This window comes from Sturnira hondurensis, unplaced genomic scaffold, assembly GCF_014824575.4.
Source record: "Sturnira hondurensis isolate 20B ecotype Veracruz unplaced genomic scaffold, ASM1482457v3 Scaffold0006213, whole genome shotgun sequence".
NCBI classification, from domain to species: domain Eukaryota; kingdom Metazoa; phylum Chordata; class Mammalia; order Chiroptera; family Phyllostomidae; genus Sturnira; species Sturnira hondurensis.
Window position 1 is genome coordinate 698745 of NW_028078844.1, and position 21025 is coordinate 719769.

The following is a 21025-nucleotide window of genomic DNA, read 5'->3' on the forward strand; positions in this document are numbered from 1 at the left end:
ATAATTTGCCACCATTTTCTTGGTGATGGCAAATGACAAACTCAGATCATTGCCAAGCCTGCTAATCCGTAAAGTGCTTTACCATGCCCTTAAAAGTATTCCAAAGAAATTTGATTCTGCAAGTTTTCTTTTACTTGTAAGAAGGTAGGTCAACTTTGTTTTTTAAACAAAACATCTTCTAAGTTAAAATATATGCATCATCTTTTAATTCAGTGTGTTACTATGATTCTCCTTTTTGGAATTAAGAAAATATCCTTTGATTTCAGAGCTTTCCTTTGTGTCTGTAAATTAGTTCTTGTCTATAAACTTTGGCCAAATTCTTAAATGATTTTCTTGGGCTACAGAACAGGCTCGATTTGGTTTAAAAGTGCTAATGATCTCTCATGTTAATCAGCAGACACACTGATCTTAGTGGTCTGCAGTATCCTTTCCCCTTCCCCAAGATCCACACTGAATTCTAAGCTGATGCATCAGAGACTCGGAAATCTATAGTTGTCACCATCATCCCACTGCTCTTTCAGCTGCCCCGGGCTGCTGAGCTCCAATCCCTGTCACCAGTTTCTGTACAGTTTTTCTGGGTATGCCCAGATACTGTCCAACAGTCACATTACAGGTTCTGTGGCCCATGGTCCTCCCCAGCCTGGGGTACAAAGATCTTTCCCAGATTCCCCTGCTGCTTCGACAGCTTTATTGTTGACGTTTTACTGAAGATGCTTGGCTCCAGGTTGTATCAGTTCAGAGCCCATTACATGCATCGTCAGTCTGATTGATTGGCATTCGGAGAGCATTTGGGACAGACATGAGTAGGCATAATGTACAGATAATTGCATGGGGTTTGGAGTCCCACATTTGGATTTGAATGTCCCAGCCACTTACTAGCTGTGTGACCTGGGGAAGCCACTCAGCCGTTTGGAGCCTAAATTTCATTATCTCTTAAATGGGAGTAACAGTGTTTATCTTGTGGACATTGATTGTAGTAATTTACATGGAATGTTCTGTTTATAGCCTGGCATATTAAAAGTGTTAATGAGTAATAACTTCTGTCATTTTTGTTTTTCATAGTATTCAAAACAAACTTTTGTTTTCCGTAATATTCTTATTCATCTGTCAGTATCATGGATGTTAGTGTTTGTACACAAGTCCTTTGCGATTTCATCTTTAATGTCTTCTGCTTGCCTTTTAAGGATTTTACTTGTGATTCTTAGAGGGTCTTGGTCAGCATACGTTTAGAAGAATGTGTGTACCAGGCCCTCTGTTAAGTATGTGGAGATAAAAAAAAGGTGTAGTCTGTCCTGAGCAGTAAATAGTTTACAGCTTATACCCAGAAAACAGTGTGTCTGTGTGTTTTGTACATAAGTGAGGCACCCTTCACACTTATCCTAAGGCCCAGGCTTCTCTGCCTACACTTGGCTCTCTCAGTGACCTGGCCAGTGTGCCAGCCATATGCCAAGAGCTCTCAAGTCTCCACCAAACCTCTGTCCTTGAAGGTTTGACTTACACATCCAACTTCTACCAGAAATTTCCACTTTGATAAGCAGTCAAATGAGACTCAAGAACCCTGCCCCCTCCCCCCCAGTTTGCTCTTGCCTCAGCCAGTGACTAGCAAGTCCATTTTTCCAGTGAATGAGAACAAAACCTTGACTATTTAAATTGCTCTTCTTTTCCTCTTACAGCCCACGTCCAACCCAACTGTGAACTGTTGCCCCAACATTCAGAATAGATACTCTACCCAGACTGTGACCACTTCATACATCTGCCCCAGCTGTCACCCTGCAGTGTTTGGATTGTTTCTAGGGCCTTTGGATGGGTTTTCTTGCCTTTTCTCTCGCTATTCTATAAGATAGCAGTCTTGTACCCTGGCTGGTATGGCTCAGTAGATTTGAGTGCCTCCCTGCAAACCCAAAGGTCGCAGGCTCAATTCCCAGTCAGGGCACATATGCCTGGGTTGTGGGCCAGGTACCCAGTAGAAGGCATGTAAGAAATAACAAATTGATGTTATCTCTCACACATTGATGTTTTCCTCACTTTATCCCTCCCCCTCTCTCTAAAAAATAAATTTAAAAAATGATTTTTAAAGAAAGATAGCAGAAATGAAAAGGCAAGTCATATCCTGTCACTTCTCAGATTCCTCCAGAGGTTTCCTGTCTCAGAGAAAGACCCCTGTCCTCAGTGCCGTGCAGAGCCAAATATGTTTTGGTCTCGTCACTCTGAGGCCTCATCTGCCAATTCCCCTTTTCTCTAGCTGAATTGAAGTCAACTGGCTTCCTTTTTCATTCTTTAAACTATTCTGTGCTCCTGTTACTCAGCTGAAATGCCCCTTTCTCCAATATACCACTTAAGGATTTTGCTTACATGTCACTTCAGTGTGGCTGTCTCTTCCTGCCCTTCCCTGTTATTCTCTACCCAGTTTTTTTCATTATTTTTCTCTATAGCAGTTAGTCATTAACATATTATGTATTTCACCTGTTGTACATTTATTATTTGTTTTCTACTAGCGCACAGGCTCCACAAGGGCAGGGCTGTTACTGTTCTGTGCAGTAGGTGGCCTAGAGCCACTGGTGTCTGGCATGTGACAGACACTCACCATTATTTGTTGAATGAATGGGATGGATGGCTTTTGGGAGCTCAGATGGCGCCTAATCTTGCTGGAGGGTTTCAGGGGAGGCTTCCTGAAGGAGACAATTCCTAAACCAAGTCTTTATAAAAGAGTTTTTATTCATTGACTTGAGAGAGAGAGTCATTGATTTGTTGAAACTGGTGCATTTATTGACTGCCACTTATCAAACGGCGGGGATTGATCCCCTTACCAGGGAATCAAACCCGCAACCTTGATGAATCAGGACAGTGCTCTGACCAACTAAGCTACCCAGCCAGGCCTTCTAAATCAAGTCTTTAAAAATGAGTTAATTCTTAACCGGAGGCAAAGCTAGGAAGGCTATCCAGGTAGAAGGAACTCTGTGCAAATACATCAAGACACAAAAAGACTTCTGGTAGTGGAATTGCTTGGTTATATTGACAGGATAAAAAACTTGAGATTCAGAAGGTGGTGTGGAGAAACACTAGGAAATCCACAGGGGAAGCAGATGTGGCTATGCTTGTGACATTTCTTTGGACACTTTTAATTTTGGAATGTTGTTGGACTGTCAGCTGAAATTCCCCCAAGGGGAAAGTGTGAAGAGAGAAACAACTTAATCCAGCGCCTTGGTGAGCACCAACGTGAGCAAAAGGAGTGGTGCAGGAGAGAGGGGGCCAGACCCCCAGGGGGAGGACTACAGAAACGGACAGAGAGACGGACAGCCTGGGTGACTGACCACCAGTGTTAGGAACAGAGGTCTAATACAACATTTAAAGTGTACTCTGGTTTTGGCAACCAGAAACTCGTTGAGAAGACCAATTTTCTTGGAATTAGACTAGTTTTTAGCTAACTGCAGTATTTTCCCAGAAAACGCTTCCCACAAACCTATTCATAGAACAGGAAAGGCTCTCCATAGCAGTGTCCTCTGTCACCTCCAGGTGTCTGCAGCTGCCATTCTGGTGTGAACCAGACCCCAACTCCTGCTGAAGTTCATGAGATTATACCTAGGAAATGACAGTCTGTTCCCATATTTACCTTCTAGAGATGCTGTAGATGACAATTGAATGATTTAATCCACTCAAATAATTTCATTCATTCATTAAATATTAAGTGCCTGAAGTTAGGTTCTGAGGATTTAGATATTAAGACTTTTTATTGATTATGCTATTCCAGTTTTCCCAATTTTTCCCCCTTTATACCCTCCATCTCACCCCCAACCCTCCAGCATTCCCCCCACCTTAGTTCATGTTCATGGGTTGTACATATAAGTTCTTCAAGTCCTCTGTTTCTTAATACCATTTTTTGTCCCTCCTCGTCCATTTTATGTCTACTAATTATGCTTCTTCTTCCCTGTACCTTTTCCCCTCCATCCTCCCTTCCCCCTCCCCACTGAACTCCCTCTGTGTGATGGCCATTTCTCTGATTCTGTTCCTGTTCTGTTTGCTTAGTTTTTGTTTTCGTTGTTTTTCTTCTAGGTTCATTTGTTGATAGTTAGGAGTTTATTGTCATTTCACTGTTTATATTTTTATCTTTTTCTTAGATAAGTCTCTTTAACATTTCATATAATAATGGCTTGGTGATGATGAACTCCTTCAACTTGACCTTATCTGGGAAGCACTTTATCTGTCCTTCCATTCTAAATGAAAGCTTTGCTGGATAGAGCAATTTTGGATGTAGGTTCTTGCCTTTCATGACTTGGAATACTTCTTTCCAGACGCTTCTTGCCTGTAAGATCTCTTTTGAGAAATCTGCTGACAGTCTGATGGGAACTCCTTTGTAGGTGACTGTCCCCTTATCTCTTGCTGCTTCTAGGATTCTCTCCTTCATTTTAATCTTAGCTAATGTAATTATGATGTGCCTTGGTGTGTTCCTTCTTGGGTCCAAGTTCTTTAGGACTCTCTGAGCTTCCTGGACTTCCTGGAAGTCTCTTTCCTTTGCCAGATTGGGGAAGTTTTCCTTCATTATTTGTTCAAATAAGTTTTCAATTTCTTGCTGCTGTTCTCCTTCTGGCACCCCTATGATTTGGATATTGGAATGTTTCAGGTTGTCCAAGAGTTTTGTAAGTCTCTCCACTTTTTTGAATTCTTCTTCATTTTGTTCTGCTTGGATGTTTATTTTTTCCTTTTGTTCCAAATTGATGATTTGAATCCTGGTTTCCTTCCTGTCACTAATGGGTCCCTGAATATTTGCTTTATTTCACTTTGCGTATCTTTCACTTGTTCTTTCATTTTTTGACCAAGCTCAATCAGATTTGTGAGCATTTTGATTACCAGGGCTTTAAATTCTCCATCAGATAGGTTGTTGTTTTCCTTCTCACTTAGTTCTCTTTCTGAGGCTTTGCTCTGTTCTTTCATTTGGGCCATATCTCTTTGTCTCGGTGTAGCTCATAGGTTTAAGGGGACAGGGCCTTAGGTATTCACTCAGGCAGGGCGACCCTCCTTGCTGTGCTGCCTGTGAGGGAGAAGCCAGAGAGGGGACTGTGCAGCTCACCTGCTCATCTCTAGGGCACTTTCAGGTGGACTCTCGGACTCCTGTGTGAGACTGTGAGTTTCTCCCACTGTGGTAACTGCCTTAGTCCACTGTCAACTCTGGGTCTCAGGTTCGCCTCAGCCAGCCCTGCCCTCACAGCCCGCCGCCTTGCTGCAGCTAGCCCCACCATTTGTTGTCTGAGTTGGCCCGCGTGGTCTGCTGCCTTGCTGGTCTGATTGTTCTGGTTGATTTTTTCTTTAATTCCTTGCTTGTTAGAGTTGTATGCAGTTTGATTTTTGGGCGCTTTTGGTGGTTTATTGATTTTAGATTGGTTGTTACCCTCCTCCTGGTTGTGTGAGGAAGTGGAGGGTTTCTACCTGTCTCTCCATCTTGACCAGAACCTTGCAGTCAGATATTTTTTTAAAGCATTCATAATGTAGAGGAGGAAATCGGCAAATTAATAAGTAGTGTGACAATACAAGTAAATGAGAGATATGTACAAAGATCTGGGGAGCCACGAGACTCTTGCTAACATCTCTAAGGTTATCGTGATTGTCAGCCACCTCAGGAACAAGGACCATTTCCCCCAGCTTCCTTTTAGTGCTGAGAGAACATTTCAGTGGCTACCCAGTAGTGATCTCAATGTTGGTTTGCACAGGTGTTGCGGGAAAAATCTCACTTCAGGAGTAATTTCTAATACTAGGACCAGGGGCATCAGCTATGTGAGCAGAGGCTGGTGACAGCTGGGACCAAAGTCAGCTCCAGAGCTGAGTGGGGCAGTGCTGAGGAGCAGGCCTGCCTTGGGCTATGGGACAGAAGAGGCCACTTACAACTTTGGCTAATTCTACAGACCTCATGATAGGTTTCAGTGGATTTCATGTGGTTCTGGAGCAGCTAGGCATCTGTTAGTAGGAAGAGTCCTTTTATTTATTCGTCCAAATATTTTAATGCCTAATATCTTCCAGGTGCTGTGTGAGTCCTTGGCATTGAGAATATAGTGGTGAGGACTAGTTCCTTGTCCTAATGGACTTAGTTTCTGTAGAAAGTCATGAAGTGCAAGTAAAATTTAAAAGTTGAAAGTTATATTACATTGAATCATGTCAAATTGCTAATGTTCAACTCTCTTTGACTTATAAAAGCTGCAAATTTATATGAACTTGATATGAAAGAAGCAAGGACTGAGTTGGGAACAATATGGGGATGTTAATTTGGGATACAAAGGTCACAAAAAGTCTCAGTGAGGAGGTAGCATGTAAGTTGCCACCTGAAAGGAGAGAAGGCTCGGTCGGTCCTCCCCCTCTTTTATTTAAATTGAGGTGGTAAATGCAGAAGCCAGAGGGACTGGGGAGGGCACTGGGCCTGGCAGGGACTGGTTACAGCCGCATCTTCCCTGCTGGCCGAGCTCGGCCACGGCTCCTCAGGTACTGGAGGCTCCCTGTTGCTGTACCTTTTGATTTTCCAGGATAAGCCAGAAAGTGGCTTTTAAAATCAGCTTTTTAAGAATAATGCTTTAGATATTTAAGTTGAAATGTGATTTTATGTGGAATCTCCCAAATTTTATGTCAGCTATTTTTTTTTTAATTTAGAAAATCTTTTACAAGTTAAACAATGTATCTGCTTGCCATGGGTGGCCTGCTCAGCACCATTTTTCCATCTTCACTTTAAAACATTCCGGGTAGAGAGACCAACATATGCAGAGGCAGGCAAGAAAGACCTTGACTTGTTCAAGGAACAGAAAAGAGGGCAATATACCCAGAGCTGAGTGAGCCCACTGGAGCGGGGTGTGAGTGGCATTGGGAAGGGGCCAGATCACAGGAGTCTGGAGTCCAAAGTGCAGGGGCAGAAGTGCAAATTTAGTGTGTACTCCGCTTGGCAGGCTTGTACCCTGAGGGGTGACTTCCTAATCCACAAAAAGATGTCATAAATGTTGCAGGTCTCTGCACTTTTCCAGTCACCTGCCCAAAGGCAGTCGTAGTGACAGAGTCTGCCTTTGAGTTTTTTTGTTTTTTCTTTTAATTGGAGGCCCATATCCTTTACGAAACACCAACTACCTTTTCAACTGAGATATGCATTCGTGACAGTTCCCTTGGGAGGATTTGGCTGTCTGCATAACACAGTGAATGTACCCACTGATTTAGAGGCCCCGGAAGGATGCTTCCAATATTTGAACATAGACTAACAGTGATCTGGAGCTCCAACCCCTGCACACTGAAGACCAGACTCATTCAGCTGTTTTGTGCAGGCTACTAACACCAACCTGTCAAGAGTTTAGTGTTCTCATGTTCAAGATAAGGTGAATATAGTTTAAAGATTTACGGTTGAAATACATGACTGACTTTTGTGAGAAAGCATCTTTTTATTGAGTGGGAAAGCTCTCGAAATCAAAGGGGTCTCTGCTTAGGGATCTTAGAAATCTAGAGAGAGATGAAATTCAAGAAGTAAAAATGGATATGGATAAAAATAGGATTTGTTTGTCATCCAATAGGTGTGGAATAAAATATTTCAGAAATTCAGTGAACAGGTCTGCAGTGATATGTTCTGGGCTTGGTCTGGAGAATATTCAAGAGGCTGAGGATCAGAGAGAGAAAGGCTTGGGCCTGGAAAGCTGAGCCTGGTGGGGGGGAGGACGGTGGCCACAATGCGAGGCCTGACAAAGGAAGTCAACCTGCAGTGCTGAGACAGGCCTGCAGTTTACGTGAGCCCCCCCGGCCGGTGCTGGTGGGAGGAGATTGCCAAATTAGTTTTCAGAACAAAATGTGAGAGAGCAGTTCATTAAAATACACTGTCAGTTCTTTATCACTTATTAAAGTATTTGAAGAGAAAGTAGCATAGTTAGTAACATTTTCCAGATGCTCTGTGTGTGTCATTTAATTTACTTTGTAGGTAAAAATGAATCTGATTTAACTTTCTTATTATTTAAGCTGGTAGATTTTTACTTGCAGAATTAAAGTGAAATAGTATTTTAAGATAGAATCATTATGATGCTTATATTTTGCTTTTAGATTGGTAGATTCCAATTAGTATTGAATTAAAGCAGAAGTTGGCAGACTTTCTGTAAAGGTGCAGATATTAAATGTTTTCAACTTTGTAGGCTAAATGGTCTGTCATAACTACATAACTTTGCTGTTTTAGTACAAAAGCAGCTATCGGCATATATAGATGAATAAGGATGGCTGCCTTCCAATAAAACTCTGTTTATAGACACTGAAATCTGAGTTGTAATTAATTTTCATCTGTTAGGAAATGTTTGCCTTTTGATTGCAATTTTTTAAAAAGCATGATCTGTACAAAAAACAGGTGAGGAGCTAGATTTGGTCCATGAGTTACAGTTTACTGACCCCTGAATTAAAGGATTTTAAAAAATAGTCACATTCTTCCAAAACCCAGTGGTCTGTGTTTCTCAGCTGTCTGTAATTTTGATTTGATTATTTGGGGTGGCTTGTTTTGTTGTAATGAAGAACTTTTCTTACACATTCGAAAATCTTCCAACAGTGATTCTCAAACCAGCATGCATCAGATTCACCTGGGAAATTTGTTAGATGCAGATTGCAGGGCCCGCTCCTTGACTCTGTGTGGGACCCAGGGACTTGCATCTTCAGCAGGTGAGGCAGGTGCTGCTGTTCTGGAACAACACTTTGAGGATCACTGATGTAGAAATGAGGTGCCAGCACTGTGGGGATAACAAGGTTGCTTCTACTCAGTATCCTTAGGGTATTGACTTTGCATTCAAAATTCAAATACTTTGAAGAACAAAGATAATTGAAACCAAATATATAACTTTCCCATCTATTGTATTTTTCTCCATGAATCTCTGATTTAAACACTTAAAAACTAGAGATTGTTTTACAACAGTGTTAGGGAAAGATGTGTACCTAGGAGAAATATAAATAAAGGAATATGTATTGTTTTATATAGCAATTATTATTAAAATATAATTATGTAATATATATTTCTGTATTCATTTTTAATGACTTTAAATCTTTTTAGTTGATTTTAGAGGAAGGGAGAGAGAGAGATCAATTTGTTGTTCTACTTATGTATTGATTGGTGTTTTTTTTTTAAATTGGCTCTGCACACTTTGTTTTTTAAGTATCTTTATTGATTATGCTATTAAAGTTATCCCAATTTTTTCTCCCCATTCTCCCCCTTCCACCCTGCACCCCCCTACCATTCAGCATTCCCTCCTCCCTTAGTTCATGTCCATGGGTCATACGTGTAAGTTCTTTGGCTTCTCCATTTCCTATACTATTCTTAACCTCACCCTGTCTATTTTATGTCTACCATTGTGCTTCATATTTCCTCTGCCTTTTCTCCCATTCTCCCCTTTCCCCCTCCCCACTGATAACTCTCCATGTGATCTTCATTTCTGTGATTCTGTTCCTGTTCTAGTTGTTTGCTTAGTTTTTGATTTTGTTTTTTAGGTTCAGTTATTGATAGTTGTGAGTTTATTGTCATTTTATTGCTCATAGTTTTTGATTATCTTCTTTTTCTCAGATAAATCCCTTTAACATCTCATATGATAAGGGGTTGGTGATGATGAACTCCTTTAACTTGACCTTATCTGGGAAGCACTTTATCTGACCTTCTATTCTCAATGAAAGCTTTGTTGGATAGAGCAATCTTGGATGCAGGTCCTTGCCTTTCATGACTTGGAATACTTTTTTCCAGCCCTTTTCTGCCAGCAAGGTTTCTTTTGAGAAATCCGCTGATAGTCTTCTGGGAACTGCTTTGTAGGCAACTGTCTCCTTTTCCCTTGCTGCTTTTAAGATTCTCTGTTTATTTTTAATCTTGGCTAATGTAATTATGATGTGTCTTCGTGTGTTCCTCCTTGAGTCCAGTTTCTTTGGGACCAGTTTCTCCAGTTTCTCTGAGCTTCCTGGACTTCCTGGAAGTCTATTTCCTTTGCCAGATTGGGGAAGTTTTCCTTCATTATTTTTTCAAGTAAGTTTTCAATTTCTTGCTCTTGCTTTTCTCCTTGTGGCACCCCTATGATTCGGATGTTGTGGTGTTTAAAGTTGTCCTGAGGTTCCTAACCCTCTCCTCATTTTTTTGAGTTCATATTTCTTCATTCTGTTCTGGTTGGATGCTTATTTCTTCTTTTTGTTCCAAATCATTGATTTGAGTCCTGGTTTCCTTCCCTTCACTGTTGGTTCTCTGTACAATTTGCTTTATTTCACTTTGTGTAGTCTTCATTTCTTTCTTCATTTTGTGACTGAGTTCAGTCAATTGTGTGAGCATCCTGATTACCAATATTTTGAACTCTGCATCAGATAGGGTGTCTTACCTCCTCATCGCTTAGTTCTTTCTCTGGAGTTTTGATCTGTTCTTTCATTTGGGCCATGTTTCTTTGCCTCAGTGTACCTGTTACATGGTAAGAGGTGGAGCCTTAGGTGTTCACCAGGGCAGGGCAACCTTCTTTGCTGTGTTGCGGTGCTGTCTGTGGGAGGGGTCAGAGAGGGAACAGTGCTGCTTGCTCGCTCTGCTCTGACCACACTTTTGCATCCCTTGCTTCCCACAAGTGGGTGGTGCTCTTTCAGGTGCTGATTCCCAGGTGGGTGGGTTTGTGGGAACTCTACTGTGAGACTGGGAGTTTTTCCCACTTTCACAATCGCCACTGGATTTTACAACTAGAGGTTTTGAGTCTTTAGTTTTCTGGTCAGTCAGCCCACACCTGGCCCATGAGGTCTACCACATTGCTGCAGGTCTTCTCGCCCACCTGCCCATCTGGGCCCAGCTGCCCATCTCTGTTCCTCCTACCCATCTGGATGAATGTTTCTTTAAGTCCTTGGTTGTCGGAGTTTCATGCAGACTGCTATTCTGGAGGTTCTGGTTGTTTATTGTTTTTAAATTGGTTGTTGTCCTTCTTTTGGTTGTTCAAGGAAGTGAAGGGTTTATACCTATGCCTCCATCTTGGCTGGAACCCTCTGGGCTCTGCCTATTGGTTGTTTCTTGTATGTGTCTTGACTAGGGATCAAACCTGCAAACTTGGCCTGTCAAGACGATGCTCTAACCAACTGAGATACCAGGCCAGGCCCTATACCAGTTAACAAAATAGTATACTGACCAACTATAGCATTTGTATTTGTCCTCTATCATATCATTCTTTTCTTCAATTTTTACTGTTTGTGTCCACAGCAAAATAAAGTCTACTTTTGCATGCTTATGAGCTTTGTGTAGTTTTATTACACAAAGTAATAACTTTGTGAACTTTATAGTTCCCATGTGTTTGATTGCTCCCATGTTTTCACTTTACAATCAGTGTGGCCATAAATACTCTGCCATGTGTCACCTGGTGAGTGTGAGCAGTAGCATCTCTGCGGCTGAGACCCAAGGAGAGGACTTGTTCAGTGGCAGGGTGTGCACAACTTCACCTTGACTGTGTAACCATCCAATTGATTTCCAAAGTAAAGGTATAGCCACATGCTCACCACACTTGATATCATTAGATTTTAAAATGTTTGCAAACTTGATAGGTGAAAATAGTATCTTACTGTGTTTTAATTTGTGTTTTCTTGATTGCTAATGTAATTAATTTTTTTTATTTTTATGGGACTTTCATGTCTCCTCTTTTTTGAAATGATTTTTTTTGTTTTCACCTCTTTTCTATTATGTTCTTTATCTTAATTGAATTGGTTCATAAGATTTATTTATATTCTGGTTAGTAATATTTTGACATTTAAATTTTTACAGATATTTCCTTGTATCTTTTCACATTTTTATGATTTTTTGATAGATAAAAGTTTTAACTTTTATTGTAGCTTAATTTAGAAATCTTTCTCCTTTTGATTTGGAAGGATTTTTTGTGTGTATCTTGTTTAAGAAATTCTTTTTTCCTTGAGATCATGAAGATTTTCTCCTATATTTTCTTCTTAAAGTATTGATTTTTAAGTTTTCTTCTGAAAGTTCAGTGGTTTTTACACCTTGGTCTTTAGTCCAGGTAGAAATAACTTTACAGTGTGAAGTATGAATCCAGTTTTTGTTCTGTCTGGATGATAGTTTGGTGGTTCATCCTCCCCCACTAATGGTGTTGCCACCCCCCACACACGCACACACGTATCATCTCTGTTCCCAGGGCCACTTTGTCCACCTCTGTCAGTGCCGTTCTGTCTTAGCGCCTAGAGCTGTAGCTTTATAATGAGTCTTAATATTTGATAGAGCTTTCTTTAAAGGCTCTCTACTTTGTTTTGATAATAAACTCCTAATTGGTTTGGGCTCTTGGTTCTTCTACATAAATCTGAGAATTCCTCTAAACTGTAGGAGAATAAAAGACTTTTAGTTGAAGATGTATTCATAGATTAACTTGGGAAGAAGTTACATCTGTATAATATGTGTTCCTGGTCAGACTATATCTCTCCATTTATTGATGGCTTCCTTAATGTCCTTCTATAAAGTTGTTTAAAATATTGCATTAAGATAATATATTTTTGTTAGGTTTATTAAGCATCTTATTTTTACTATCTTTTTAGAGTTACATTTTAAAACTCTTCTTGGCTGGTGTATNGCTTTCTTTAAAGGCTCTCTACTTTGTTTTGATAATAAACTCCTAATTGGTTTGGGCTCTTGGTTCTTCTACATAAATCTGAGAATTCCTCTAAACTGTAGGAGAATAAAAGACTTTTAGTTGAAGATGTATTAATAGATTAACTTGGGAAGAAGTTACATCTGTATAATATGTATTCCTGGTCAGACTATATCTCTCCATTTATTGATGGCTTCCTTAATGTCCTTCTATAAAGTTGTTTAAAATATTGCATTAAGATAATATATTTTGTTAGGTTTATTAAGCATCTTATTTTTACTATCTTTTTAGAGTTACATTTTAAAACTCTTCTTGGCTGGTGTATAGAAATGAAATTAATCTTTGTTTGCTTAACTTATAATCAGGAACTTGCTTAACTCTTGTTTCTAAGACTTTGTGAAGCCTCTTAGGCTTTCTACATGAATAGGCATCTTCTGCGGTTGTAGTCTGTCTTCTCAGTCAGTCCACATAACGTTCATGTCTTTTCCTTGTCTCAAAGAATCGACTTGACTGAAACATTCTATGCAATGTTGAACATAAAGTGGCATCTCACTTCTGATTTAAGAGGAATGTTTCTAGCATTTTTCTTTGTATTTTTTAAATTTATTTTTATTGTATTTTTTCATTACCATTTACCCCCCTTATATCCCAGTTGCCCCTGCAGTCGCCACACTGTTGTCCATGTCCGTAAGTTTATTTTCCTTTTTGCTCGATCCCCCTGATGTTGTCAGCCTGCTCTCCATGAGCCTGTCTCTGTTTTGTTGTTAATTCAGGCTGTTCATTAGATTCCACATATGAGTGAAATCATATGGTGTTTGTCTTTCTCTAACTGGCTTATTTCACTTAACATAATGTTCTTCAGGTCTATCCATGCTGTCACAAAGGGCAAAATTTTCTTTTTTATTATGGCTGAGTGGTAATCCTTTGTGTAAATGTCTCATAGTTGTTTTATCCTCTCATCTACTGATAGACACTTGGGCTACTTTGAAATCTTGGCTATTGCACATAATGCTGCAATGAACTTAGGGGTGCATATATTCTTTTGAATTAGTATTTCAGGTTTCCAGAAGTAGAATCACTGGGTCATAAGGCAGTTCCATCTTTAATTTAAGAAGATTTTATTTATCTATTTTTAGAGTGGGGAAGGAAAGGGGAGAGGGAGAGAAACAAATGTGGGGTTGGCTCTCATGCACCCTCCTCTCGGGACCTGGCCCACAACCCAAGCATGTACCCTGACTGTGAGTCGAACCAGCGACCCTTTGATTCTCAGGGTGGCACTCAATCTACTGAGCCACATCAGCCAGTGCTAATTTTTGGAGGTAACTCCATACTGCTTTCCATAGTAGCTACACCAATCTGTATTCCCACCAATAGTGCAGAAGGGTTCCCTTTTCTCCACATGCTCCCCAGCACTTGTTTGTTTATTTTATATTGATGATGGCCATTCTGACAAGTGTGAGATGGTATCTCATTGTGGTTTTAATTTGTATTTCTCTGATGATTAGTGACCTCGAGCACCTTTACATATGCCTATTGGCCATCTGTCCTCTTTGGAGAAGTGTCTGTTCAGGTCCTTTGCCCATTTTTTAATTGGATTGTTTTTTTGGTGCTGAGTTGTATAAGTTCTTTATAAATTTTGGACATTAACCACTTCTCAGATGTATTGGTGAATATGTTCTCCCATATTGTGGGTTGTCCTTTTATTTTGTTCATGGTTTCCTTTGCTGTATAAAACCTCTTTAGTTTGATGTAGTCCCATTTGTTTTGTTTTGTTTTGTTTTGAGGTTTCCCTTGCCTAAGAAGATATATCAGGTAAAATATTACTATGAGCAATGTCTGAAATTTTATTGCCTATGTTTTCTTCTAAAATTTGTATGGGTTCAGGTATAAATTGTAAGTCTTTAATAATCCATTTTCAGTTTATTCGTGTGTGTTGTATAAGAAGGTGGTCTAGTTTCATTTTTCTACACACATCTGTCCAACACCATTTATTGAATAAACTGTCTTTAGCCCATTGCATGCTTCCTCTGTTGAATATTAATTGACTATAAAGGTGTGGCTTAATTTCTGGGCTCTCTATTCTATTCCATTGGTCTATGTGTCTGTTTTCATGCCAGGACAATGCTGTTGTGATTACTGTGGCCTTATCGTATAGTTTGATACCAGGTACCATGATTTCTCCAACTTTGTTCTTCTTTCTCAGGTGCACTGTTGTCATTCAGGGCCTTTTGTGGCTCCATATAAATTTTTGAAATATTTCTAGTTCTGTGAATGTGTCTTTGGAATCTTCATAGGAATTGCATTGAATCTGTAGATTGCTTTGGGTAGTATGGACATTTTAATGATCTTAATTCTTCCTATCCATGAGCATAGTATGTACTTCCACTTATTTGTATCTCCTTCAATTTCTTCCTTCAGTGTCTTATAATTTTCTGAGTGCAGGTCTTTTTCATCCTTGGTTAGGTTTATTCTTAGGTATTTTATTCATTTTGAAGCACTTGTGAATGGTATTGTTTTCTTAATTTCCTTTTCTGATAGTTCACATTGAATCTGTAGATTGCTTTGGGTAGTATGGACATTTTAATGATCTTAATTCTTCCTATCCATGAGCATAGTATGTACTTCCACTTATTTGTATCTCCTTCAATTTCTTCCTTCAGTGTCTTATAATTTTCTGAGTGCAGGTCTTTTTCATCCTTGGTTAGGTTTATTCTTAGGTATTTTATTCATTTTGAAGCACTTGTGAATGGTATTGTATTAATGGTATTAATTTCCTTTTAAATGGTATTAAATTAATGGTATTAATTTCCTTTTCTGATAGTTCATTATTGGCATAGAAAAATGTGTCCGATGTCTGAATAATAACTTTGTATCCTGCTACTTTACTGAATTTATTTATCAGTTCTGGTAGTTTCTCATGGAATCTTTAGGGTTCTCTATGTACAGAGTCATGTCATCTGCAAATAAAGGCCATTTTACTTCTTCCTTTCTGCTTTAGATGCCTCTTATTTCTTTTTATCTAATTGCTGTGGCTAGGACTTCCAGTACATGTTGCAAAAGAGAGGTGGAAGTGGACATCCCTGTCCTGTTCCTGATCCTAAGGTGAATGCTTGTAGTTTTGCCCATTGAGTGTGATGCTGGCAGTGGGTCTGTCACACATGACCTTTATTATGTTAAAATATGTTTCCTCTAATCGCACTTGCTGAGAGTTTTTATCATAAATGGATATTGGATTTTATCAAAAGCTTTTTCTGCACCTATTAATATGATTGTGTAGTTTTTATTCTTTGTTTTGTTTATGTGATGAATCACATTTATTGATTTGCGGATGTAGTACCAAGTTTGCATTTCTAGAATAAATCCCACTTGATCATTGTGTAGGATCTTTTTGATGTATTTCTGTATTTGGTTTGCTAATATTTTGTTGAAGATTTTAGTTTCTTTGTTTATCAGGGATATTGGCCTATAATTTTATTTTGTGTGGTGTCTTTTATGGTTTTGATATTAGGATAATGCTGGGGTTATGAAATAAATTTTTTGAAATAGTTTGCAAATGAGAGGTGTTAGTTCTTCTCAGAATGTTGGGTAAAATTCACCTGTGAAGCCATCTGGTCCAGAGCCTTTGTTTGTTGGGAATTTTTAAATTACTACTTCAATTTCACTAGGTGTCAGATTTTTTTCTAGGAATTTATATCATCCAGATTCTAAAATTTGTCAGCATATAATTGTTTGTAATATTTTCTTACTGTCATTTGTGTTTATTTGGTGTCAGTTATTCCTCTTTTTCCATTTCTGATTTTATTTATTTGGGTCCTCTCTCTTTTTTTGTTGACAAGTCTGTCTAAAGGTTTGTCAATTTTATTTGTCCTTGCAAAGAACCAGCTCTTGGATTCATTCACCTTTTTTTTTTAAACTCTATTTCTGCTCTGATCTTTATTATTTCCTTTCTTTGATAGCATTTCTAACATTTGTTACTGCATGTTTCCTCTAGGTTTTTGGTGCATGCCCTTTATCCGGTTAATGAATCTTGCTGTTATATACATTTGCCTGTTTTGCTTTTTTAATGAAAAGGAAGTTTAAAATTTGTCAAATGCAGTTTCTGTGTATATTGAGACAATGTGTATGTGCTTTTTGTTTGTGAACATACTGATTTAAACTAGATTTTCTACTGTTAAACTAAGTTTGTGTGCCTCACATAATGTGATATATAACCTTGCCTATGGTTTGGTGCTCCTCCAAGCCTGAGCCCTCTGTGCTGTGAATGTCCTGTCCCTCTGATTTGTCTGTGTCCCCCTCACTCTCCTTCAAGCGTCTCTGTCTTCAACTAGGTAAATCTCATGGCGCCACCTGGTGGCACCCATTGGAAATTCCTGACTTGCTATTGCCATCTTTTTCTTTTCTCTTACAGAAATAGTTTCCCTGATTATCATCACTGTCACCCCTCCCTCTGTTTTCTTTCGTGTACCTTACATTCATCCACTTAACTCCCTCATTCTCCTTTCTCTTGATTTTCATCAGATTGTTCACCTTTTCTTCCTTTGCTTTTCTCCCTTTGTTCCTTTGTGAGTACAAACTCACCTCTGCTGCGATTGGTCATGGCGGCAGTAGTGCTGGTGACTGAGGAAGAAATACAGCGATACACTTTTCAATGACGCTTGACGTGATAACGTGACAGCTCTGGTAACCCTCCAAGTCTTTGCAAATACTTCAGATTCCCTTTAAAACGTTCTTAAATTTGAAGTTCTACTTTGTCATCTAATTAATTCTGCCCAGTTTAACAAGCCAAAGTATCAAAGAAAGATTATAATAGTATTAATAAGTTTCATTGTCTCTATCTTCCTTTATTACTAGCATTGACAAATTTGGGCTTTCCACTGTATATTACTTCAAAGACTCTGTTTTCTGTTGTCTATTAAACTGCCTGGAAACCGACTATCATCTACAATGTGGTTTCCAGGGACAGCAGCCCACCAGAGATGCCTTTTTGGTACATAACTGATTCACACAGATTGCCAGTAACTGGCTTTCTGACGTTTGACTCACGAGCACAGGAATGCTGGAAGCACTGTTCTCCCCACTGAGAGAACTCACATGTGGATAAGCTTGGCCGGTGGGGCAGTTTCCTTGTAGAGGTCATTGTGACCGGTTTTGGTGTCTGTAAGGGCCTCATCTGAGAGTAACAGGTGGGTCAGCTGAGGAAGGCAGACCAGGGAAAGCGGGGCTGAGATAGATCTCTAACCACTGCAGTGCCAACAGGGCCGCAGCAGAGGTTTCTGTGTTTGTCTGTCCTGACCCATACCAGTCTCTTTGTGAATAGGTATAGCATATGGAAAATGTGCTTATTCAAGGATAGCAATTGTGATTTTGAAACAGACCAGCCCAGAATATTTGGGGTCTGTAAAGCTGGTTGGTGCCTACAAGACATTTTAACAGTGCCTAAATGAATTGAGAGAGAACCTTGAATAAAATATAAACTCTGTCTTATGCATTATTCTAATAGTTTCAAAGCTTCGATGTGTATGGCTTTGAGATTCATTATTCTTGTGAAACTGAATAGTTTCTGTAGAGTTGCTACACTATTAGAATTCTAACATCAATTTATTTAAAAGGGAGATTTAGAGTATTTTTATTTTCACGTAATTATGGAGATTCAAAAGTAGATTGAAAAAGAAGTTCAAGATTATGACAGAGATGACTGTGGCAGTTTGGTTACCAGTTGGTCCTGACTGACCCGCAGTGACGCGGCCCCTCAGCACTCGGCATCCTTCTGTGTGCTTTTGCTAGATGCTTTCTAACCTCTTGATGTTTCTTTTAAAAGGTGGGGACCCAAACTGTATGCATTCTTCCAGATACGTTCTTGCCAAAGCAGCATAAAGCAAATGTAACAGTTAGGAAGAAGCTTCCCTCCCTTACGAGGTAAGTACACGTGGCAGCTGTAGCCAGGGCCAGCCCACCTTCCCATTAGACCTGCCTGTCCACTGCCAAGATACTAGACACCCTAATAGCTGAATTCTCACTCAGAAGAGCTAACTCAGAGCAATCCCTACCATTATAGCATCTAATTCCTCCCTCTCTAGGTTATTTCTCAACTGTTTACATCTCTTGGACTCTTTGCCAGTCAAGAACATCTTCCTCCAATTTAATAATTTTGAGGTCAGATAGTTTATTTTTTTAAGATTTTATTTATTTATTTTTTAGAGATTGGAGAGGGAGGGAGAAAGAGAGGGAGAGAAACATTAATGCTTTTCTCATGCAAGAGATTACATCTATCGGTTGCCTCTTGCACACCCCTAGATGGGGACCTGACTGGCAACCCAGTCAGGCACGTGCCCTGACTGGGAATCAGACCTGCAACCTTTTGGTTTGCAGGCTGGCGCTCACTCCACTGAGTCACAGTAGCCAGGGCTCAGATAGTTTATTAAATTGGGATTTTACCTGTAATCTTGGTGAGCTGATTGGACCTGCTACGTTAGACTGTTTGTGAAAGAACTCTCTTGACATGGTGAATTACAGTGCAAGTTCACACAGTGTGCAGCTGTTAGGTTTCTCCTTATTTAAAAAAATATTTAGATAGATTTAAAAATGAAGTGCCATACATACATATTGAGTAGAAGAATTCCAGAATTGGTTCATAAGCCAGGTTACTATTATGACTTGATCTTAATTTGGAAATATTTAAAAATCATTGATCAGCCATGATAACAGCCTGTTTTAAAATTCCTTAATTTCTTTGGCAAAGACTGTGGTGACCCATCCAGTTTCTAAGTAAACCCACAGCAATGCAGTTTATCTTGTAGATCTTGAATGGTTCACTTGAGTTCCTCCAGTTTGCTGGTTCAGTCCTCCAAAGGTCTGGGCACCTCACTCACTGTAGCTCTGTGTGAATGTGTTGGATACAGTACTTTAAGGTCAGGAATAAATGTCTGTTATAATAATATTATTTTTTAGATTTTTTAGTGTAAAATGGTCATATATATTTGCTTCAGATGGGGGGTTTTTAGATCTAATTTTCCCTTTGTCCTTGAACTTTGAATTGCTCTGGAAGGAGTTGAAGGTCATGCAGGGTCTCAGACAGTCTGTATCAGCACCGAAAGGCTCCATTGCTTCAAAGCCACTTGAGGGCTTGTGACACAAACATCACCATTGGCTCTGGCTCATTTTGAAAGGGGTGGATCTGATTGTGAACTCATATGATCCAGTTAGCCTTATTCCTGACACGAGCTAAAATCCTTGGTTAAAACACATTCTTAATATTCCATAGAGAGCTACAAACCATTTTCAGCTATAAATGTTTATTTTTTTGTAATTTTTATAAGAGTTTACTTGCACCAAACTGACAACACATGGCTGGAAAGCAAGATTTCAGATGCTTCGGGGAGCAACAGTTTTGCAGCTTCTTTTATGAATTTGAAATTAAGGAGTGAAAGTAAGGAAGATAATACGGATGTGGGAGAAAGTTAAGGAGATTATGTGCTCTCTTGAGGGTGGTTAGGGCTTATTTCAAAGGCTTTAACTTAGGTGCACAGGAGCAATGGAGGCTCCAGGCACCCATGACCTGCTCCTGAAGAGCGGTATGTTCTGGCGTGGCCATGCACCACTCCTCTGAGAAATTTGCGATGAGATCGCCCTGTTTAGCTGTTCCTCTTCAAGCCAGTTCTTCCACTGCATTAATGTAGGTAACCCTTTCAGTTTTGTTTGCTGATTGGTGATAGCCCCAGGCTGGCATGTGCCGAATGTGCAGTTTTCCCGCACGACTTGCACCCGTCGATGTTCCTGCTTTTTAGAGCAGAGCCTTCAAGTGAGTGCGACTCTGCCACTGTCGTCAGAAGTAGGAAAATGAATTTTCTGCATGACCCACCAGGACAGTCAAGATCAAATGACAGAGATTTTGACTTATCCAGAGATTAATTTGTTAAAGGATCAAGGAGTTGGCAATCACCACATCACCTCCTTCAGCTTGAAATATCACGCAGTTGGCAGCCTCAGAAGAAACGCCGGGCCCCTCTCTAACTGATTATAAGGTTACTGACCCAAGAAAAAGGACAGGGACTTCTAAGTGGTTCTCTGGTCCTTCTCCTCCAGTCTGTAGGGTTTCTCCATCAGACTCTCCTCCTGTCTTTCTGTGGCCCATGGGATTACGGTCATGAGGAATTAGAGGTAGCGTCTATAGCCATGGACCAGCCATAGGCATGGTTCCCTCAGGGATAGAATGCCCTGCAGCCTCAGGCTGCATCCCAAAGCTCTGCAGCCTCAGATACCAGGCTGCGTCCCAATTACTAGTCAGCCCCAAAGGCCTGGCGGTCAGATGTACTCAGACCCACAGGCTTCTTGCTCTCAGCCTTCAGGCCTTATCCTTTCTCTGAGGTGCTAGGCTGATTTTGGTTTAGGAGCCTGTGTTAGACCTGACCTGAAGATACTTCCTTCTTGAGCCCCCGGGGTGGGAAGTGGCCTGTACAGGAGGC

The 21025-nt window shown here is 39.9% G+C and overlaps 1 protein-coding gene across 1 annotated transcript in view; it reads left to right on the forward strand.

Moving 5' to 3' along the window:
* RDX (radixin) overlaps window positions 1-21025 on the forward strand; it is a 110489-nt gene that overhangs the window by 88365 nt on the left and 1099 nt on the right. Inside the window, exon 15 of the mRNA XM_037047688.1 lies at window positions 18382-18479. Within this exon, the coding sequence (XP_036903583.1) occupies window positions 18382-18448 (67 nt within the window). The 3' untranslated portion in view covers window positions 18449-18479. The remainder of the gene's footprint in view (window positions 1-18381; window positions 18480-21025) is intronic.